Source organism: Ciconia boyciana, chromosome 14 (genome assembly GCF_034638445.1).
Source record: "Ciconia boyciana chromosome 14, ASM3463844v1, whole genome shotgun sequence".
Classification (NCBI taxonomy): Eukaryota; Metazoa; Chordata; class Aves; order Ciconiiformes; family Ciconiidae; genus Ciconia; species Ciconia boyciana.
In genome coordinates, this window is record NC_132947.1 from 663,762 (window position 1) to 681,528 (window position 17,767).

Here is a 17,767-nt window from a genome sequence, read left to right on the forward strand (position 1 = left end):
GGCCGGGGCGGGCGGGGCCGGGGCCCTTCCTCGCGTGGGCGCGGGGGGTGGCGGCAGCGCGGCGCGTGGGGCCTCGCGTGGGCGCGGCGGGCGCGGCCCCGCCCCGCGCAGTTTAAGAATGAACCGTGGGAAAAACTTTGGGGCTGCGCGCGGGGCCGGGATCCCTCCGCCGGGCGGGGGAGGCTCCGGGCGAGCCGCGGCACCGCCTCGGCGCGCGGCGCCCTCCGCGCGAGGGAAGAGCTCCGCAGCGCGGCGGCGCCGGGACCGCGGCGCAGCCCCGGGGACAGGGCTCGGCCCGGCGGCGCCGCCGCCCCCGGGACAGACGCGCCCGCGGCAAGATGGGCGGCCTGGCCCTGGCCCTGGGGATTTTCCACTACCTGGGGCTCTACCTGCAGCTCGGCGCCGCCTCCCGGCACCCCCCGTGGGACGCCCCGGCGGCGGGCAGCGGTGAGCGCGGGCGGCGGGGCGGGCGGCGGGCGGCGGCCGGGGCGGCGGAGCGGGATCGGGGGCTCCGGCGGCGGCTGGCCCCGGGCGGGGGGGGCGGGGCCGGCGCCGGCTGCGCTCAGAGCGCTCCCGGGGCTCTGTGTGTGTGTGTCCGCGGCGCCGGTCCCCGCGGCGCTGCCGGTCCCCGGCCGTCTCGGCCGCGCGGGGCTGGCGGCGGGTCGGGGCGGCCCCTGCCCGGGCAGCGGGACGGGGGCGGGGGTCCTAGTGCCCGCGGCGGCGCGGCGCGGTCCGTCGCGCCGGCGGCTCCGGGGAGCCGGGAGCAGGGGGCGGCCCGGGCGAGCCGGGGCTGGGCTCCGCCGCTCCCGTCCCTGGGGCCCGGGGGGCGGCCTCTGGCTCCGCCGCCGGGCTGCCGAGCCCGGGGGGGCTCTGCACGGTGCGGCCCCGCGCACACCCCCGCGCAAGGGAGCGTGCGCCCATCCCCGCGCAAGTGTGAGTCCCCGCGCAAGTGTGCATCCCCGCGCACGGCGCCGCGCATCGCTGCGCGCTGCCACACACCGCTGGCAGCGGCTCTCCCAGCCGGGGCAGCGGGGCTCCTCTCCCGCCTCCCGTCCCCGCCTGCCGCGGCTCCTCGGCCGGCTCCGGTGCGCGGCGGGTCGGTGGGTCGGCGGGTCGCGGTGCTGCCGAGCCCGGCCGGGGGCTGGGAAAGGGGACCCTCCTTCTGCACCCCCCCCGCGAAAAAGTCTGTCTGGGGGGGGGGGCGGTTCATGGGTGCCGAGCAGGGGACAGGGGACAGAGCCCCCTCGGAGGAGAGCCCCGCGACCCCGCTCGCTCTCCGCGGGGTGACACGGGCGGGTTTAAAGCTGAGCCCGAGGAGTGGCCGCCGGGTGCGTGCTGGGTGCCCGCTGCCCGCATCGCCACCGTCCCCCTCCCGCGGCACCGGAGCTGCCGGCGTGCGGAGGGGAGCTGCTCTCTGCCCCGAGGAGCCTCCAGGCACGGGAAGCCTCGGGGCCGTGCCGGTGCCGGCGCGGCGTCCTGCAGCGATGCGGTGCGTGGGCCGGTGCATGGGCCGGTGCGTGGGCCGGTGGGTCCCTGCCTGCACGGGGAAGGGATGATCTGCCTTTGCGTTGGGGGGAGAAAGGCAGGAGGGTTTCCGGACCTGCCGGCCTGGCGTGCCGGAAGGAGATGTGGGCAAAGAGCCTCCATTAGCCGCTGCTGCTCCCCTCAGAAATTCAGCAATAGGCAAATAAATAGTGAAATGGTCGCTGTGAGGGAGCAGGGAGCCAAGGAGAAGAAATATTCTGGGAGGGCGAGTGCACTTCGGAGCCACATTACGGCTTGCTACTACGAGCAGTTCTGCAGCAACTCACTTAATCATAACAGAAACCTTTATTAACGGTACTGAAAAGCAGTGAATAAGTGGGTCATGTATAATAAGCCATTTGTGTTCAGTAGGTGAATACCAATTTGATAAAAGCTGTGTGTGCTGAAAACCTGTATAAATTGCTGTTTAGCAGATTGGAGATTGATCATTTCATTACTCGCTGGTACAGCCTTCCCTCCGCACCGCAAGAGCCCAGCGGGTCGGGGGTGCGGAGCAGGAGGGGGGCCAGGGCCGGTGGGATGGACTCGGTCGTGGCCAGTGGGGTGAGCGGGTCCTGCCAGGTTCTGCCCGCAGCAGGCAGCGTCCGGAGCTCGCCGCCATCTCTGCCCGGTGCAGGCGGCCTGGAGGAGCCTCTGCTGCGCCGCGAGGGTCTGGCACAGCCCGGGCGCGCGTTCGCTGTTATCCTTAACTTGTCCGCAGCGGATGCAGCGAGGGAGTTGAACGGGAGCAGGGCGCGCTCCGCAGGCGTCGGCTGGGGGTGTGAACCCCTCTCGGGGCGAGGACGGCTCCCCCACCCTGCCTCCCTGCAGGCGTGAGCAATGTGCCTCCGCTCACATGGCAGCCAGGGCTGCTCAGGGAGGGAAAAAGTCTCAGTCAAAGAAAGTCCTTTCCCTGCCCCCACGGCAAAGGCTCTGTCTCGGGCAAGGATGGAGCGAGGATGGAGCGAGGATCGGCTCCGTCTGCCCTGCTGCCCCCAGGAGAGCGCCCGAGCCGCAGGATCCCTCCTCGCCATCCCTCCCCTACCCACAGCGCTGCCGCTCGCCTCTCCCCTCCTCTCTGCTCCTCAGGCTGGTGCCTTCAATTATTCATGCCCCCCGTTGCAGACAGCCTGTGCACGCTGGGCTGGTGCCATCGGCTTTCAAACCGGCGCTGGCTGGGAAGCTGCAGCCGGTTTCCTAGCCTGCCGGCTCCCGGAGCAGGGCAGGGAGAGCCGCTCGGTGAGCAGCTTGCGTTCCCGAGGAGAAGCCTGGCTCCTTCCTTGCATCGCTTGCAAGCGTTGGTGTCTCACCGTCAATAAAGCTGCTGTTGAAGGGCTGAAGGCTGGAGGGAGCCGTGCCCCGGCTCCCTGGGGTGCTGCCCTTCTCCTTTCTCACACACCCCGATGATTATTCTATCAATTACTTTCATAAACACTTTGCATTCTGCCGGATTTTTTCATGCTTCCTGATGGGAATTCTCCACCCGATGTGTTTTTCCTGCTGCTGTTCGTGCAGTCATTCAACGCAATTACTTCTGACACCTCTCCTCATCAAATGTCTGTGCTTTCTTTTCCCTTGAAGAAGCTGACAGACGATGGGCCAGACACTGGGAATTATTACGTTAGGACAGTGACAGCTAATTTTAATCATAACGTTCCCTGTGAGCGAGGCAGCAAATCAAACGAACAGCCGGTGCGGCTGCGCGCGGTCCGGGAGCCGTGGGCAGTGCGGCGGTGCCGGGGCGGGGAGCGGAGACCCGGAGGGGGCCGGGCAGCTGGTCGGCTGCTCTCCCTGTCGCGGGTGCTCTGGGATTTTGGTTCATGGTGCAAAAAGGACTCGTGCGCCTTGGGACGGACAGGCCTTCCCGGCCCCATCCGCCGACGGCTCTACCTGTGTCCGGGCTCCTCCTCTCCGTGGCTGTTTCCCCTGGCTGCGGGTTTATCTCCTGCCTGGCTGCCCCCTCGGCATGCGGCCGGGCACCAGGGCTGTCGGCTGGGCTCGGCCATGCCGGATGCTTTGGTGCCGTGCACCACGTGCTCCGCACAGAGCTGCTCCGGGACGAGCCCACCGATCGCAGGGCAGGCAGAGCCGGGCAGGAGGGCACTGTGCCCGTGAGCACCGGCTGCTGACTGCTCTGCAGGACAGGTGCCGGCACCGTGCATGGCATGGGCAGCTCTCTCTGCAGCAGCTGCCGGTGCCAATCGCTCGTGTTTTGGGTGCTGGGCGTGAGATCGGGGGGGCTGATCTCCAGCGGAGCGGAGCTCCTGTCTGCCTCATCCTGGTTCCTGCCTGCTGGGAATCATCCCCTGGCAGACACCAGCACCAAAGCGCGTGGCGGCTGAAGGATGACTGCACAGCGCTGCCGAGGGTCCCGCTGGGAGCCGTCGTAACAGGCCATTTTAGGTTTTTGCTACTTATACTATCAAATAACTGCTCCTCCTCGTTCCCCTGGGGGGGGAATTGTCTGAGAACTACGACTCCCCGGGAGCCGGCTGGGAGCAGCAAGTCCCCTTGCCTGCAGAAGGCTCCTCGTAGCCGGGGCCGGGCTGGGGAGGATTCTCACCGCTGGCGTCTCTTCTGCCGTGGCGGTAAAACCTGGGCAGCGGGGAGGCTGCTGGAGGGCAGGAGCTGGGGGACAGCCCGGCCGTAATGGTTCACTGTTAGAAATACTCACAGGTTTCAAGGCTACTTCCAGCTCCCTGGCAAGGTGAGCTCTGGCCTGATCACAATCACCGAATTAGCTGTATTTTTTTTTTTGTTTTTAATTTATGCTGCAAATTTGAGCTAATTCTGCTGCTAATATGACAGTAAAGAGGGGCAGAGAAATGGCGCACCCGTCCCCGGCGGGAGCCCTCCCGTCCCTGGCCGGCGTTCACGGCACTCCAGCCTGGGGCTTCCCTTGGAAAGGGCAACTGCAGGGTTGCCGGTGGAGAGCAGCGTTCCCGCGGTGCTGGGGCCAGGCTGCGAGCGGCTCAGCACTGGCCGGATGCTCACCAGGCCGGCACCCGCCAGCAGAGCCGGGAGCTGCCTGAGCGGGTCTGTGGCCGGATCCATCCCGGGCTCCAGCCCTGGCCCTCGTCCTGTCCCTGCCTGCCGCTCGCTGCCGAAGCCCTTTCCCCAGCTCAGCTGCTGGAGTCGGAGCTGCCTGCCCCGCTCTCGCCGGTGATGCCAGCCGCTGCGCCGCTGTGTTTATGCATTGGTTTGTGTTCGTGATGTGTTTTTGATGACCCGGGGTCAGCATCCCTGCTCGCAGGCTTGTCAGGAGGAGAGTCATTCACAGATGTTAATGGGCAGCTGGGAAGAGCAGGGAGCCTTTAGCCCAACCTGCATAGCGGACGCCAGCAACCCTCGTGTCCCCACCGCGGGGACAGCGTGGGCCCGGCACAGCCAGCGCGCTGGAGCAGTACCGGGGCTTCTGCTCCAGGTCCGCCCAGGGGGATGCCTCCTGTGCCTTCTGATCTCCCGGGGTGACTCCTGCATGGGCAGCCCCCGCCGAGGGGTGGAGGGGCCCCGGGGCACCGCGGAGGGTCCGTCCCTCCCCAGGTTACTGCCTGGTGCGCGTGCTGGGATGCGCCGTAGGGGCCTTTGCTGCTGGGCATCGGCGCCTCTGCAGCCGAGACCCTCCCTCTCCATCAGCCGGGGGGGACGTGGGTACCTGGGGAGGGGAAGGCGTCGCCTGCAGTTGCTGTCAGACGCATTTGCTTTTCCTGCAGCGGTGCAAGCGTGCGGGGCGGCACAGACCCAGCGGGTTGGGGAGCCAGGCCCGTGCTGGGGACGCGGCGCAGGGTTTGCGTGGACTCGACGGCAGGCAGGAGCAGGAGCGGGCCCTCGGCAGCCGTCCCCGGGGAGGGCTGAGCACTGCCGGCAGCCCTGGCACCGAGCTGGAGAGGGTGGGGACGGCAGGGAGCGGGGGACGGGGAGGTGACGGCTGTCTCAGCAGCTCTGCAGGGTCCCCTCCGTGGGATCTCCACACACACGCTCCACAGCCGGCAGGGAGGGAGCGGCTCAGCTCTCCTGGCAGCGCCGGCTGCTTTCTCCTGCCTCTCATTTTGCCCGTGATGGCGGGGGGGCCCTGGCGGGATCTGTGCTGGGAGCTGCCGGTGGTGGGGAGCGGGTGTGAGACCGGTGCAGCCCCCAGGGCAAGCGGGTGGTGATGGCAGCACCGACCTGCCGGTGCCCTTGGCAGGTCCGGGTGCTGGTGGGGACCAGCTCGCCTGGACGCGGCCTGGGGGACCGAGCGGTTGGCAGGACACGGCTGCTGACACCGCTTGGGGCCAGGCTCCATCGGAGCTGCCGGGGCACGTCTTTGGCCGGGGTTGGGGTGCCCCTCACCCCAGCGCGGACCCAGGGCTGCCATGGCCACGTCCAGAGCCGGTTCCCTTCCTGCCGTGTCTCATGGCACTCTCCTGCTGCCGAGGCGCGGGCCACCGAGGGAGCGGATGATGGGAGTGCAAGGCTGCGCCGGCAATTAGTCCTCCAAGTGTCTTGACTCACCGAAGCATAATAAACCATGAATTATGACTGGGAGCTTTGTGAAGGCAAGAATAAGCCACACTTGATCGCAGCCCACGGCATAACAGTGGCAGCTGGAGGGAGGGACGAGGGGCGGCAGAGGCTGCTCCGGCGGCACGGTCCTGCACCCGCCTGCCCCGGGCCTCCTGCTCCCCTGGGGCCGGGGGCTTCCCAGCCCCCCCCAGCCCCTCTCCCTGCCCGGTGCAGGACGGAGCCAGCCCCTGTCACTGCCGCCCACCCGGCACGTGCTGCCCCTCCGGCCCGGCTGCGGCTCTGCCGAGGGGTACCTGCTCGGTTAGGCAGAGAAAGAAGCGTCTGATTGACCAGTGCTGAAATGGTTCAGTGGGGGGAATAACTCACAGAGCAAGCACGAGCACTAACTAGGTGATTAACATGCATTTGCAAATGTCCAATACATATTTAATCACCCTCCAATACACGTTTACACAAACATTAACCGGTCTGCGTGCCCACGTCGCTGTTTAAGCCGTGGCCGTCCCAGCAGCCGGTGGTCGGTGCCTTGTGTGGGCTGCGGCGGGAGGGGGGCCGGGAAAGCCAGCACGGCTCCTTGCGGGGCTCCCCCAAAGCCGCGGGCAGCGGCAGCGGGCAGGGTCCTGGCCAGGCTCCTGGGGGCTGCGTGGCCTCAGGGACGGGGGGTGCTGGGGGACGGGACAGGGCTCCAGCGGGACATTTCCAGGTGCCTGGGGCGATGCACGACCTGGCTTTGCCCCTGGCACGGGGGGGGGGACAGGGACCCCCCTTCCCTGCTGGCTACTGGCAGCCCTCCTGCCCGTGCCGAGCGGGGGCCGCGGTAATGAATCCTGCCCGCCGTGGGGAGGGAGCGCGGCAGCCTGTATATCTCCGGTTTATGAGAGCACCAAGCTGTCCCAGCAGGCATTTTCAATTCCGTTTATCTGTGTTTCCCCATTGAGTTAATTTTATTTCCCCTGATTTTTGTTTCCTGGAAGATTTATTGATCCTGATTTTCTCAGTTTATGACAGGTAGCAGGCCATAAAGCACGCGGAGCAGCCAGCCCGTCACCGGCCCCCTCCCTTCTGCGGGGAGGACGCGGCACCAATGTCAGCAGCGGGGAGAGGGATGGTGCTGGGCGACGGGGGGCCGGGGTGGGCAGGGGGCCGGGGCGCTGGTCGGCGCTGGCAGCTCGGCCGTCCCCTGTCCCTGCCTGCGGTGTCGGTGGAAGCGGGGTCTGGGCAGCTTGGCCGCCCTGGCGCAGGGCCCGTGCCCGGCCATGGGGCCGCTCGTGGCCGGGGGCTGCCCGAGGGGGGCCCGGATCTCCTCTGCCCGGGTCCCCGCGGAAGGGCAGGGCCGGGGCTGGGGGGTGCAGCGAGGCCCGTCCCCACCGCGACACCTCTGCCCGGGCGGCCGGGGTCCACGGCATCCGTCGGGGAGGGCGTGTGGTGCCGTGGGAGGGATGGGGACCAGCCCCTCTGTCCCTCCCCAAGGGTGTCCCCTCCCAGCAGCCCCGCGGGGGCAGCGGGCAGGGGGTCTCTGCGGACGCCCACCGCCCTTCTGCCCCGCCGCCGCAGCCCCCTTCCCGCTGGCCTCCAGCGGGTCCCCAAGCTGCCCATCGCTTCCAGAGGCCGTTCCGAAGCGCCGGCGCCAGCTGCCGTTGCGCTGCGCGAGCGGAGGCAGGGCCGGAGCGGCCCTCGTTCGAGCAATTCTTTATTTTACCTTTGCCAGCAGCGGCAGGTCTGACGCTCCTGCCCTTTGCTTTGGCCTCTGCCGCCGCTCGGGGTGCGGGGGTCCGGCCGGCTGCCGCTCAGGCGCCCGGGCGTGGACCGGCGTGTGGGTGGGAGGGTGCCCGGCAGACGTGGCTGTGCCGGGGCTCCGGCCGCAGCCTGCGCGGGGCTGAGCCGTGGCTGAGCTGCCCACGGAGCTGCGTGTCAGCTCAGCACAAGGGTGATTTTTAGCACGCCCTGCAAAAGCACAGTTAAACGCTGCTGCTGGAGTTCAGCCGCTCTGCAAACATCTGAGCTCTTGGCTTCCCAGGTGGGCCCTGGCTCCACGGCCACCCGACAGCAGCCACGTACCGTCCTGTGCAAAGGCTGTGCAGGTGAGCGTGGACCAGAGCCACCGAGAGGCGTCTGCTCCCAGCAAAGGAGCGAACTGGTGACACTGGTCACTTGTTCCTGAAACACCGAGCCCCAAGATGCCTCTGCCTCCTCCTCGCCTCACCAAGGCACTCCTTCCGCGACAGCTCGGCCCTGGCTCTCCTGGGCGGCTCTTGCGGCACAAGGGCTTCATTGCCCCTTGGGAGCTGCCGTCCCCCCTCCATCAGACCCTACTCATTTTTCGGCAGGGGCAGGAGAGATGAACCTGCTTTCTCTACTGACCCGTCACCCGGAGTTTCTCTGTCCGCCCGTCTGTCTCTCATCTCACATCCGCTCTGCCATGCCGCTTTCTCCTTCGCAGACACGTCTGTCCCTGTCTGCCACCCCCCTCCCAGGCTCTTGGTGCTCTGCCCAGGACGCGGTGACCTGCAGTTATTAGGAGCCTTTATCGTTTTTCCCTGTAACACATCAAATGATCTTTCCCAGCCGAAAAGCAGCGAGGAGGTGACCTGTGTGCTTCCAGCCCCCGGCTGCCCCGCTCGCTCGGTCTTGCTCACCCGACACTCATCCGTACTCGGGAAGTGGAAATCCCCCAGGAGCCGGGGGACGGGATGTCCTGGCCTGAGCCCACTCTCCCAGCACCTCTCCCGGGCCCTCCACCACGTCCCGCTCTTGTAGTGCCCTGCGGGACTGTCCTGCCACAATTCTGGGGCTGGGGACTGCGCTGGCGGTGGCCCGGCTGCCCCTTGGCTGGGGTGTCCCGGGGTGACCGGTGGGGCCGGGGGGGCCAGCACAGCCCAGCACCCCGCGGACACGAGCTGCATGGGCGTCCCCTGGCACTGGGGTCCTGGAGCCCCCTCCCCGCCCGGGGACCGGGGGTGGGACGCTGGGTTGGAGGGGGAGGGCAGTGAGGCAGAGGAGGGGATGAAGGGCTGGGATGTATGGGGAGGGATGTGGGGGGGTGCAGTGGGGTCTGTGGTCCCCACAGAGTCCATGGGAGGGGGCTCCCAGGGCAGGGGCTGCCTCGTGGGGCGGCCGGACACTGCGGGGCCGGCAGGTCCCCAGCGGGACCTGCTCTTCTTTGGCTGCACTTTGAGGTGGTTGAGCCCTGGGGTTAATTAATACATACGCTTCCCAATTAAAATCTGAAAGAAAGAAGGCGCTTGATTCAATCAAGCCTTTTCTCCACTCATCTGCCAAATTCCCGTCTGTGGGAGTGGATTTTAATTGTGTTCGGAGTAATTTGGACATGGCCGGAGCCCTCAGGCCGTCGCCCCCGCCTCTGCTCCGCACGCCCAGCCAGGACCGCAGGGTCCCGGGGTGCTGGTGCGGGGTCTGCCGGGACCCTCTGGCTTTGGCCATCACTCCTGCCATCAGGAATCCTGCAGAGCGAAAGCCCGATCCTGGGCCACGGCTGGGGAATGGGTGGGCGAGCGTTGGCTGATGGCTGGATATGATGGCCCTGGCACCACCGCGGCAGGAGCACGGATGAGCCCTTTGCCACGTGCCGCAGAGCAGCCGGCGCTGGGCAGCACTGGGCCCCCCTGCTCTTCCCGCAGCCTTCAACCGCCAGAGCTCTTCCCCAGCCCGGGGTCCCAGGTGAGCAGAGGTGCAGGAGCTGTGCCGGGAACCCCACCGAGAGAGCAGGGCTTGTTAAAGCCCTTGTGCTGGGTATTTCCCTCAGTTCCCCTGCTAAAATGGATTAAAGGAAAGCGATAAGTATATAGGATTTCCATGCGTCCGGAGGGACAGGGAGATATTAAAGGTATTAACTTTTCCATCTGGGCTGGTAATCACTCGTTTTCAGAAGGGATCAGGGCTCCGTGACAAGCCCCGGGGAGCTGCACGCTGCTCCCGAAGGGACGCGTGTCCCGGGGGGCTCCGGTGGCACCGGAGGGACCCGCGTGGCAGCTTTGAGTCGGCAGCGCCGGCAGCATGAAGTGGCCAGTGAAGACAGGAGGGCACAGGGCACCCAGCGCGGGTACAGCGGGACCCTGATCCGGCCTCTGAGACCCCCCCGGGCTGGGCAGGGACGGGCAGGGACGGGCAGGGCTGGCTGGCCCACGCTGGAGCAGATTCCAGCTGGACCAGGTTCATCCCAGTGCTGCCACCAGCCCCAAAGCAATGCTCCTTGGGCGGTGGGGACAGGGCAGGTGGCCCTCACGCCCCGCAGCCCCTGCCCTGCCCGCAGCCCCTGCCCGCAGCCCCTGCCCGCCTCCGTGGCCAAAAGAGCGTCAGGGGAGCGTGGGGAGGCTGGCAGCCCCAGGCCCAGCCGTGCCAGCATGGGGGGCTTAGCCCCCCGTCCCCGTGCCATGCTGGGGAGAAGCCACCGCAGATTGTGACAATAACATTTGCTGGTGACCTGCACGCTGGGGCCGTCTTTACAGAGGAACAATAATCTCTCCAGAGGAGATGAAAAGAATTCTAATTACATCTCCGAACAATATTTGTTTTGAGTGAGGAAAGCAAACCATATGGCATGTGGGAGACTGTTTGGGGGCCGCATTAAACACGGATTTGTTTTTCATTTATGCTCTCCTCTAAGCGGAGATGCGATCATGCTTTATTTATTTATTACATCTTGGAGGCGCGTGGGGGTCCCATGCCCACTCTGGGGCGGGGGGTCCCGGGACGTGGCGTGAGAGCGGAGGGCCAAAGGCTCCTGCTCCCTGCCTTTCCTCCGGTTGCTCTTTGCAAAGTGCCGGGGGGCCGGGCGGCTCTGCCGGGCTGGGGATGGTGGGGGGACAGCCAGGATGGGAGGGGTCCACCTGCGTGGCAGGGACCTGTCCCCTCCACCGAGGATGCCAGGTCTGTTTGGCCGGGGAAGGGTCCGGGCGCTCCTGGTGACCCTGCTTGCGTGGCTGGCAGCATCGTCCTCGCCGGGGTGGTGGCACGTCCCTGCAGGCGCCCGCAGCCCTCGCTCTGTCTCCTGCAGCCCTCTTCACGGAGACCCCCCATGACATGACGGCCCAGGCGGGCGAGGACGTGGAGATGGCGTGCTCCTTCCGAGGCAGCGGTTCCCCCTCCTACTCCCTTGAGATACAGTGGTGGTACGTCCGCAACCACAAGGACTGGACGGACAAACAGAAGTGGGCTTCCAACCAGGTAACGCCCCTCGTTCGGGGTTCGCTTGCAGCGGCTGTTGGGGCTCAGGGGGGGACCCCATCCCGCAGCAGCGTCCCCAGCGCTGGCCCAACCTGCAGACGGCAGGGTCTTGCCCCACTCCGCTCCGTGCTCATGGGCAGGGATGAGCCTGGGGGTCCCACGGCGCAGGATCGCACGTGGGGTGCGTGGCGTCCTGCTGCGCCGAGGCCGCCCCGCGGTGTGGGGCTGGTGAGGCCAGGCTGTCCTGGCCGCCCTTCGCAATTAGCCGAGGGGCCATGTGGCCCGTCCCCTGGGACTGATCCCGGCAAAGGCTTTGTCTTTGTGCTCGTGCCTTCTCCCATCTCATCACGAAGTCGTCCCCTTGCATCCGTCCCCACATCCTCCACCCCCGGCCCTCCCTTGTTTTCCCCATTTCCATGTGTATCGGTCTCGGCAAACAGCTGTCTCTTTATTTCTCTTTCTGTTCACACAGAGATAAGGGCCAAATAATGGGAAGGCAGCTTTAGGTATTTTAATGAGCCTTTATTATTGTGTCTTTGGCAGAGCTGCTACTGGTATTACCATAAATTGAGAGAAGCATCGGGGAAGCGCTGCCGCTTGGGAGCACTGCTGGGGCCAAGGGGGCTGCGGGGGCTGCAGGGGCCAGGGGTGGTGGGGACCGCGGCGTGGGGAGCGGGCACGGGAGCGGGCTGCGTGGCGCAGCGGGGATCCTGGATGCCGGGGCCCCGGTGCTGCTGGTGGCTGCCGAAGGGGACCCAGGGTGCCGCCCGGCTCTCTACCCGATTCGGGAACGTTGATGGTAATGGGGGCAGGTGCTGGCCGTGAAGGGGCTGGGGCTGGGGCCAGGATCTCTGCCGCAGTGGCGGTGCTGCGGGAGGCAGGTCTCCATCCCCAGGTCACAGCAAGCACCCACTGACAGAGCCGAGCTGTGGTGGGGACCCGCGGGCGAGCACCCCATCCTCCCCGGTGCTCTGGTGCTGCCATTCCCTCCCCTTCCCGGCTGCCCCGCGCGGCTCCCGGCTGCCCTGGGTGCCCGGGTTTGCTGGGGCTGAGCAGCCCCCTCCTCCCTCCTCCCTCCTCCTCCTCCTCCTCGCTCAGGGCAGCCATCCCACTTGGAGCAGCCATCCCAGGGGCGGGCAGGGGTCCGGTGGGCTCCTGCCTCCTCCCAGCTGAGCTGACGGGTTCTCTTCCCTCTCTGGTCTCTCTCCCCATCCTGCTTTTCCCACAGCTGAAAGCATCGCCGCAGGAGGAGCCTGGGAAGGACGCGACAAAAATAAGCGTGAGTTTGGCTAACGGTTCTTGCAGGGGCGCTGGTCGAGGCTCGGCTGGAACGTTTCCCTGCGATGCCGGCGCTCAGCGTTGCACAGAGCTCGGGGGGCGGGAGGGTCTCCTGGGTTTGTGTCTCTGCCAGGCCAGGTGCCCTGGACGAGGTGTCCCGGGAGGGTGCACTGGTCCCGCCGGCGCTGCCGTGCCGCAGGCTGGCAATGCCGGGGTGGGTGGGCTGGATTCGCCCCCCAGCGCAGGGAGCAGCCAGGGTGAGGGGCAGCTCCCCTGTTCCCCCCGGCGCTGAGGGTCGCAGTCTGGACCACGAGCCCTGTCCGGCTCCTGTCGGCATCTGAGGGACCCGTTTACGCTAAAGAGAAAATAATCTAATTTACTCACCGGATTAGCATCCCAAAGCCATTTAGGCTCATGTGAACAGAATGAGGAGACACTAATCGGTTAAATAAAATAAATGCTCTTGGCCTCCCGCTGACAGGCGCGTGCCCCCCTCCCACCGCCGGCCCTCCCCGCCTAGGGGGGCTCCGTGTTTGGGGGTGCTGCAGAAAGGGATCAATATTGGAAAGCGCTTCCCACCGTCGCCCCTGCCCTGGCAGCCTCTTCTCGCTCCTCCATTTTCCCCTCGCCGAGTGAGCAAGGGGGGACGGGGCTCGCCATGCACCCAGGGCTCCTCGGGGCCGAGGATCCCCCGTGCCCAGGATCAGCCCCTCTGCCCAGCTCTGATCCCCGGGAAATGACAGAGTGCCGCGGCAGGTGAAATGCCAAAAAGCTTCACGATGGAGGCCGTCACCGCTCACCTCCCATCTGTGGGGATCAGCGTGCGTAGCTTCTCTTGCTGGTAAAGGATCCCCCACGGGGACCGTATCCCCTTTGATCTATTTGTGTCGTGGCTCCCTGAGGTTCCAGCCCAGTTTGTCACCGCTCCGGTGATGGGCACTGCCATGTGCCGACAATCCACGTCCAAACCCTGGCAGGTGCCTTGGGGACCCGTCTCTCGCCGGGGTGCTGTGCCTCACCGCCCCGTGAGCAGCGAAGCACCGGGACTGCTGCCACAGCAGCCAGAGCCCGGGCGCTGCCAGCCCCTGGCTTCGCTCCTGCCCGGCACGGGCAGCAGGAGCCGGCAGCAAGCTTCGCAAAACACGGCTTGCATGGCTCGGGAGCGCCGCTGGACCCCCTGTGCCACCCCAGCCCTGCTCCCAGGGCACAGCGCTTTGCTCCCCCCGGTCAGGATGTCGGGGTCCCGGTGCCTGATGCCAACCGGGGGCTGCGGGCAGTTTGCAGCTGGGGACCGGGGGCCGAATCCTGTGCCGGGCAGCGACGCGCGGCCGGGAGCTGGTGCTGTGTTAGAGCCAAGGGAAGGCAGGTCCCGCGGCACGGCCGGCGCAGCCGCACGGAGCCCGGCTGGGGTGGCAGGAGGGGCCGGGGCAGGTGCCAGGGCTGCGGAGCCATCCCGGGGCCAGCACTCCCGCTCGGCTCGGCCATCGCATTTTTCAGCATAATTAGGCAGTTAATTGCACGCCGGAATGTAATCGATGTAGGTGCGTGTGGAACCAGGATTTATTTTGAAGCGCTCGGGGTGCGATGCTTCTGCTGTCTCCTCCAGATCAAGCCAGCAGGGAGAGGCTTGAGGGTTGGTTTTTTTTTTGTTATTTTAAATGTCCTTGATTATTAAGTGTTTACAGAATGGAGGAGATAAATGAACACGGGCGATACACCACCACGAGCGGTTCTGATAAAATGTGCGTTACAGCCACGGCGGCAATTGACTGAGAACAAACGGCAGCGTCAAACAATGCGAGACGATGTAAATCATACACAGAAACCACCGCGTCAGGCACCCCTTGGCCATTTTTTATCCGCCAAAACACACTTGGTGCTGCAGGCGCTGGCACCGACGCTGCCCGGAGCCACTGCGCTTCGCGGAGATGCAGAGAGGGAAACCACTCCCGCCCTTTACCGTGAAGCAGCACATACGATGGGTCTGCATTTATTTTTCCCCCTCGAATTCTTTAAACCCGCTGTTTTGCCGCCGAGCAGCAGCGCGTTGCAGTGCCGAGCTGGGGCTGGGCACCGCTGCAGCCGTCTGTCCGTCCCGACCTGTGCCGGGGTCTCTCCCCCTGTTCCCACGGGGCAGTGCAGGCTGGCACGGCCCTGCCCGAGCCTGCGAAGCTGTGACTGTCATGACCGGTCATAAAATCAGCCCTTCCACTCATAACCGAGCTGTGGGCTGAGGCTCACGACCTCCTGGGCAGCAGCTCCACGGCCGCCGGCAGCACCAGCAAATTGGGGGTTTCTTTTATTAGTTCTCAATTTCCCAGCCATTAATTTCGGTAAGTGGCTCCTTGCTCTTCTGACACAAAGGGGTTTTTTTGAAGGTCCTTTCCCATGACGGCCTCGGCGCCCAGGCACGCTCGTACCGGGGCCTGGCTGCTCGCCTCCCCCCTGCCCCGCAGCCCCCGTGCGCAGCCCCCGCCTGCCCCCGTCCCGTCTCGGGCGCAGCTCGGAGCCTGCCTTGCCCTGTCCTTGGAGAAACAGCCCCTCCACGCGACCAGCCCCCCGGACCCCCATCCCCAGCGCTGCAGGATTGGTGCTCGGGGCTGCGTGTGGGCTCTGAGCAGCCCCGGAGCCCCCCTTTGGGGCGGCCCCGGCCATGATGTGCAGCACCGGCCGCCTCTCAGCAGCTCGCGGTGTACAGGGCGGCTGGACAGAGCTGCTCACGTGTGCTCGCGTGTGCTCACGTGTGCTCACATGTGTTTGCATGTGCTCACGTGTGCAGGCACTGGTGGCTGCGGCAGCTCTGCCCATCGGAGGGGCCGGTGACGGGGCCCCCATCCCCGCGCTGCCGCCCGCATTTTGGTGCTGTCTCCTTTGCCTTTTGGGCCAGGAGTTTGCGGCTCTTTGGTTGCGGCTCCCAGCCCCATTTCTAAACACCATAAAATCTTCAGCTAACAAATGCAGCGGCAAGTAGAAAAATGGCCTTTGCCATCCAGTGTGATTATAGGGAACAGAGCCAGGGGCCTCGGGGCGGGTTATAAATCTGATTTATTGACCCAGCCCAACAGCAGCCGCAGCTCTGGCTACTGAGTAAGTCTTAAATTTCATTGGGTGATAAATACTGAGAGCGAATCAATTTGGTAGAAAAGCTAATTAGCCGGCGTGGTTCCGCATCGATCTCTGAGCCCCGCACGGCCGGGCGCATGCCAGGGACTCCATCATCCCGCGGTCCGGGGCTGGGGCCAGGGGCCGCCTGTGCCGACTGCCTGGCTTTGCCCTCCTTCGCCACGTCCTCCCCAGCACGCGGCCGGGGCGCGGCGGGGTGGCACGCGTTCGGGGGTGGCAGTGACCCCGGTGTCTGGGGCTGTGGGGGTCCCGGGGGCCGCCTGACCCCCCCCATCTGCTCCACTGCAGGTGGTGAAGGTGGTCGGCAGCAACATCTCCCACAAGCTGCGGCTGTCACGGGTGAAGCCGGCAGACGAGGGGACGTACGAGTGCCGGGTGATCGACTCCAGCGATGGCAAGGCACGGCACCACAAGGTGAAGGCGTACCTGCGGGTGGAGGCGGCGGGGGGCACGGGGCACCCCCAGGACACCCAGCTGCGGGGCGCCCCGCTGCCGGACCCCGCCGCGCCAGGCTCGGCCCACGCGCACCACCACCACCACCACCACAAAGCCGGGAAGGAGCTGAAGAAGCGCTCGGCGGACGCCTCCTGCGTGCTGTAGGTGGGCGGTGCCGGGGGGATGCCGGAGCCCCCCGCCGCCCCGGACTCAGCGGAGCCGGCGAGGGTCCCGCACCCCCCGCCAGAGACTGGCCCCGCCGCCCTGTCTCACCCACCGCCCCCTCCTCCCACTGGCCACTGCCGGCTCGGTGTCTTCCCCAGCCCTGTGGCGCAGCGGTGCCAGGGCTCGCTGTGGGAGCAGGACCGAGTCCGCGCCGGGGGGGGCATCGCTGGGAGCGTGCCCGGGGCGTACGCCCACACGTGGTGGTCCCCATCCCCGCTGGCCCCGTGTGGGCGGGCACCCCGCCGCTCGCTGCCATCCGCAGCGCCACGGGCCGCGTTGCGCCCCAGCTTTGCGTGCCCGGTGGAGGCCCCCCCTGCCCGCGGGACCCACCCTGCCCCCCCTTGTGCTTTGCAGAACCAACCGTCCGTTCCCGTAGGAGGCCCAGTTTAGTTGCTCTGTTCCAGCCCCGCAGCGCGTATATAAGTTCCAGCATCCATCTTATAGACCGCGTATATCGCCTGTCCCTGCCCCTGCCTGCCCCAAAGCCGCCCCAGCACGTCAAGGCCTGAGCTCAGCGGAGGAAGGACGGCACGGCACGGCACGGCACGCTCCCCAGCACAGCTGTGGCACTGCGGGCTGTGCCACGCATCGCCCAGCCAGGCAGCTGCCCGCGGTCCGTGTGTGCCCGGGGAGCCGTGCCGTCGGAGCTGGGGCGCTTTCACCCATTGCTCCTCCCGTCCCTTTGCATTTCATGGAGGAAGGGGGGCTCGGCCATCAGCCCCGGCTGCCCTCGCTCCATCTCCGCTGCCCGTGCCGGCACGGCTCTCGGCCCCCCGCTCCCGGCCGAGCTCCCCTTCCTCCTGCACCATGCCCCGGGCAGGGTCCGGCTCCCAGCCTCCTGTGTCGCCGTGCAAATGGCAGAGCCCGTCCCTGGTGCCCCCACGGGTAAACACCGCCGCTGGGGATGGGGCCGCGGGGAGGGAGAGGGGGGTCCCGGGTCTCCCTGTCTGGGTGCCAGGCGCTGCTCCCCTGCCGCTGCTCGCCCACGCCGCCACACCTGCCGCCACCAGACCTGCTGCAGCTAATAAAGCTCTTTAAACAAAGCCTCTGCGGGTCTGCGGTCTCTGTCCCTGGCATGGCAAGGGGACGTGGCTTTGGCACCGTCTTGGCTAAAAAGGGGCACAGCTGGGGCTGCCCCTGGGTGCTGCTGGGTGCTGGGCTGGGCCCGGGTGGGCATGGGCATGGGGATGGGGATGGGGATGGGCATGGGGATGGGGATGGGGATGGGGATGGGGATGGGTGGTGTCACCCGCAGCTGAGGGCTCAGAGCATTTAAAGGCTGCAGCTGGGGAGCTGGGTGGGAGTTCTCTGCTCTGCTGGGGAGCTGGGTGATGCTGCCCTGTGGGTGCATGGTATGGCCCAGTCCCAGGTGAGTGGGGGCTGCTCTGTGCCGTGGTCATGGGGTGCTGGGTGCAATGGGGAGGCTGGGTGGGCTGCTGGGGCTCTGGCCCCTCTTTGTGCTGCTGGGTGCCAGTCCTGACCTGTGCCTGGG

General features: G+C 66.6%; 1 protein-coding gene across 1 annotated transcript; it reads left to right on the plus strand.

Moving 5' to 3' along the window:
• Window positions 1–338: 338 nt before the first annotated feature.
• Window positions 339–17,193, plus strand: VSTM2L (V-set and transmembrane domain containing 2 like). Its single transcript, XM_072879259.1, has 4 exons — window positions 339–447; window positions 11,045–11,214; window positions 12,443–12,493; window positions 15,904–17,193. Exons 1-4 carry the CDS (start codon window positions 339–341, stop codon window positions 16,213–16,215), a joined length of 642 nt encoding a protein of 213 aa, XP_072735360.1. The 3' UTR covers window positions 16,216–17,193.
• Window positions 17,194–17,767: the final 574 nt, after the last annotated feature.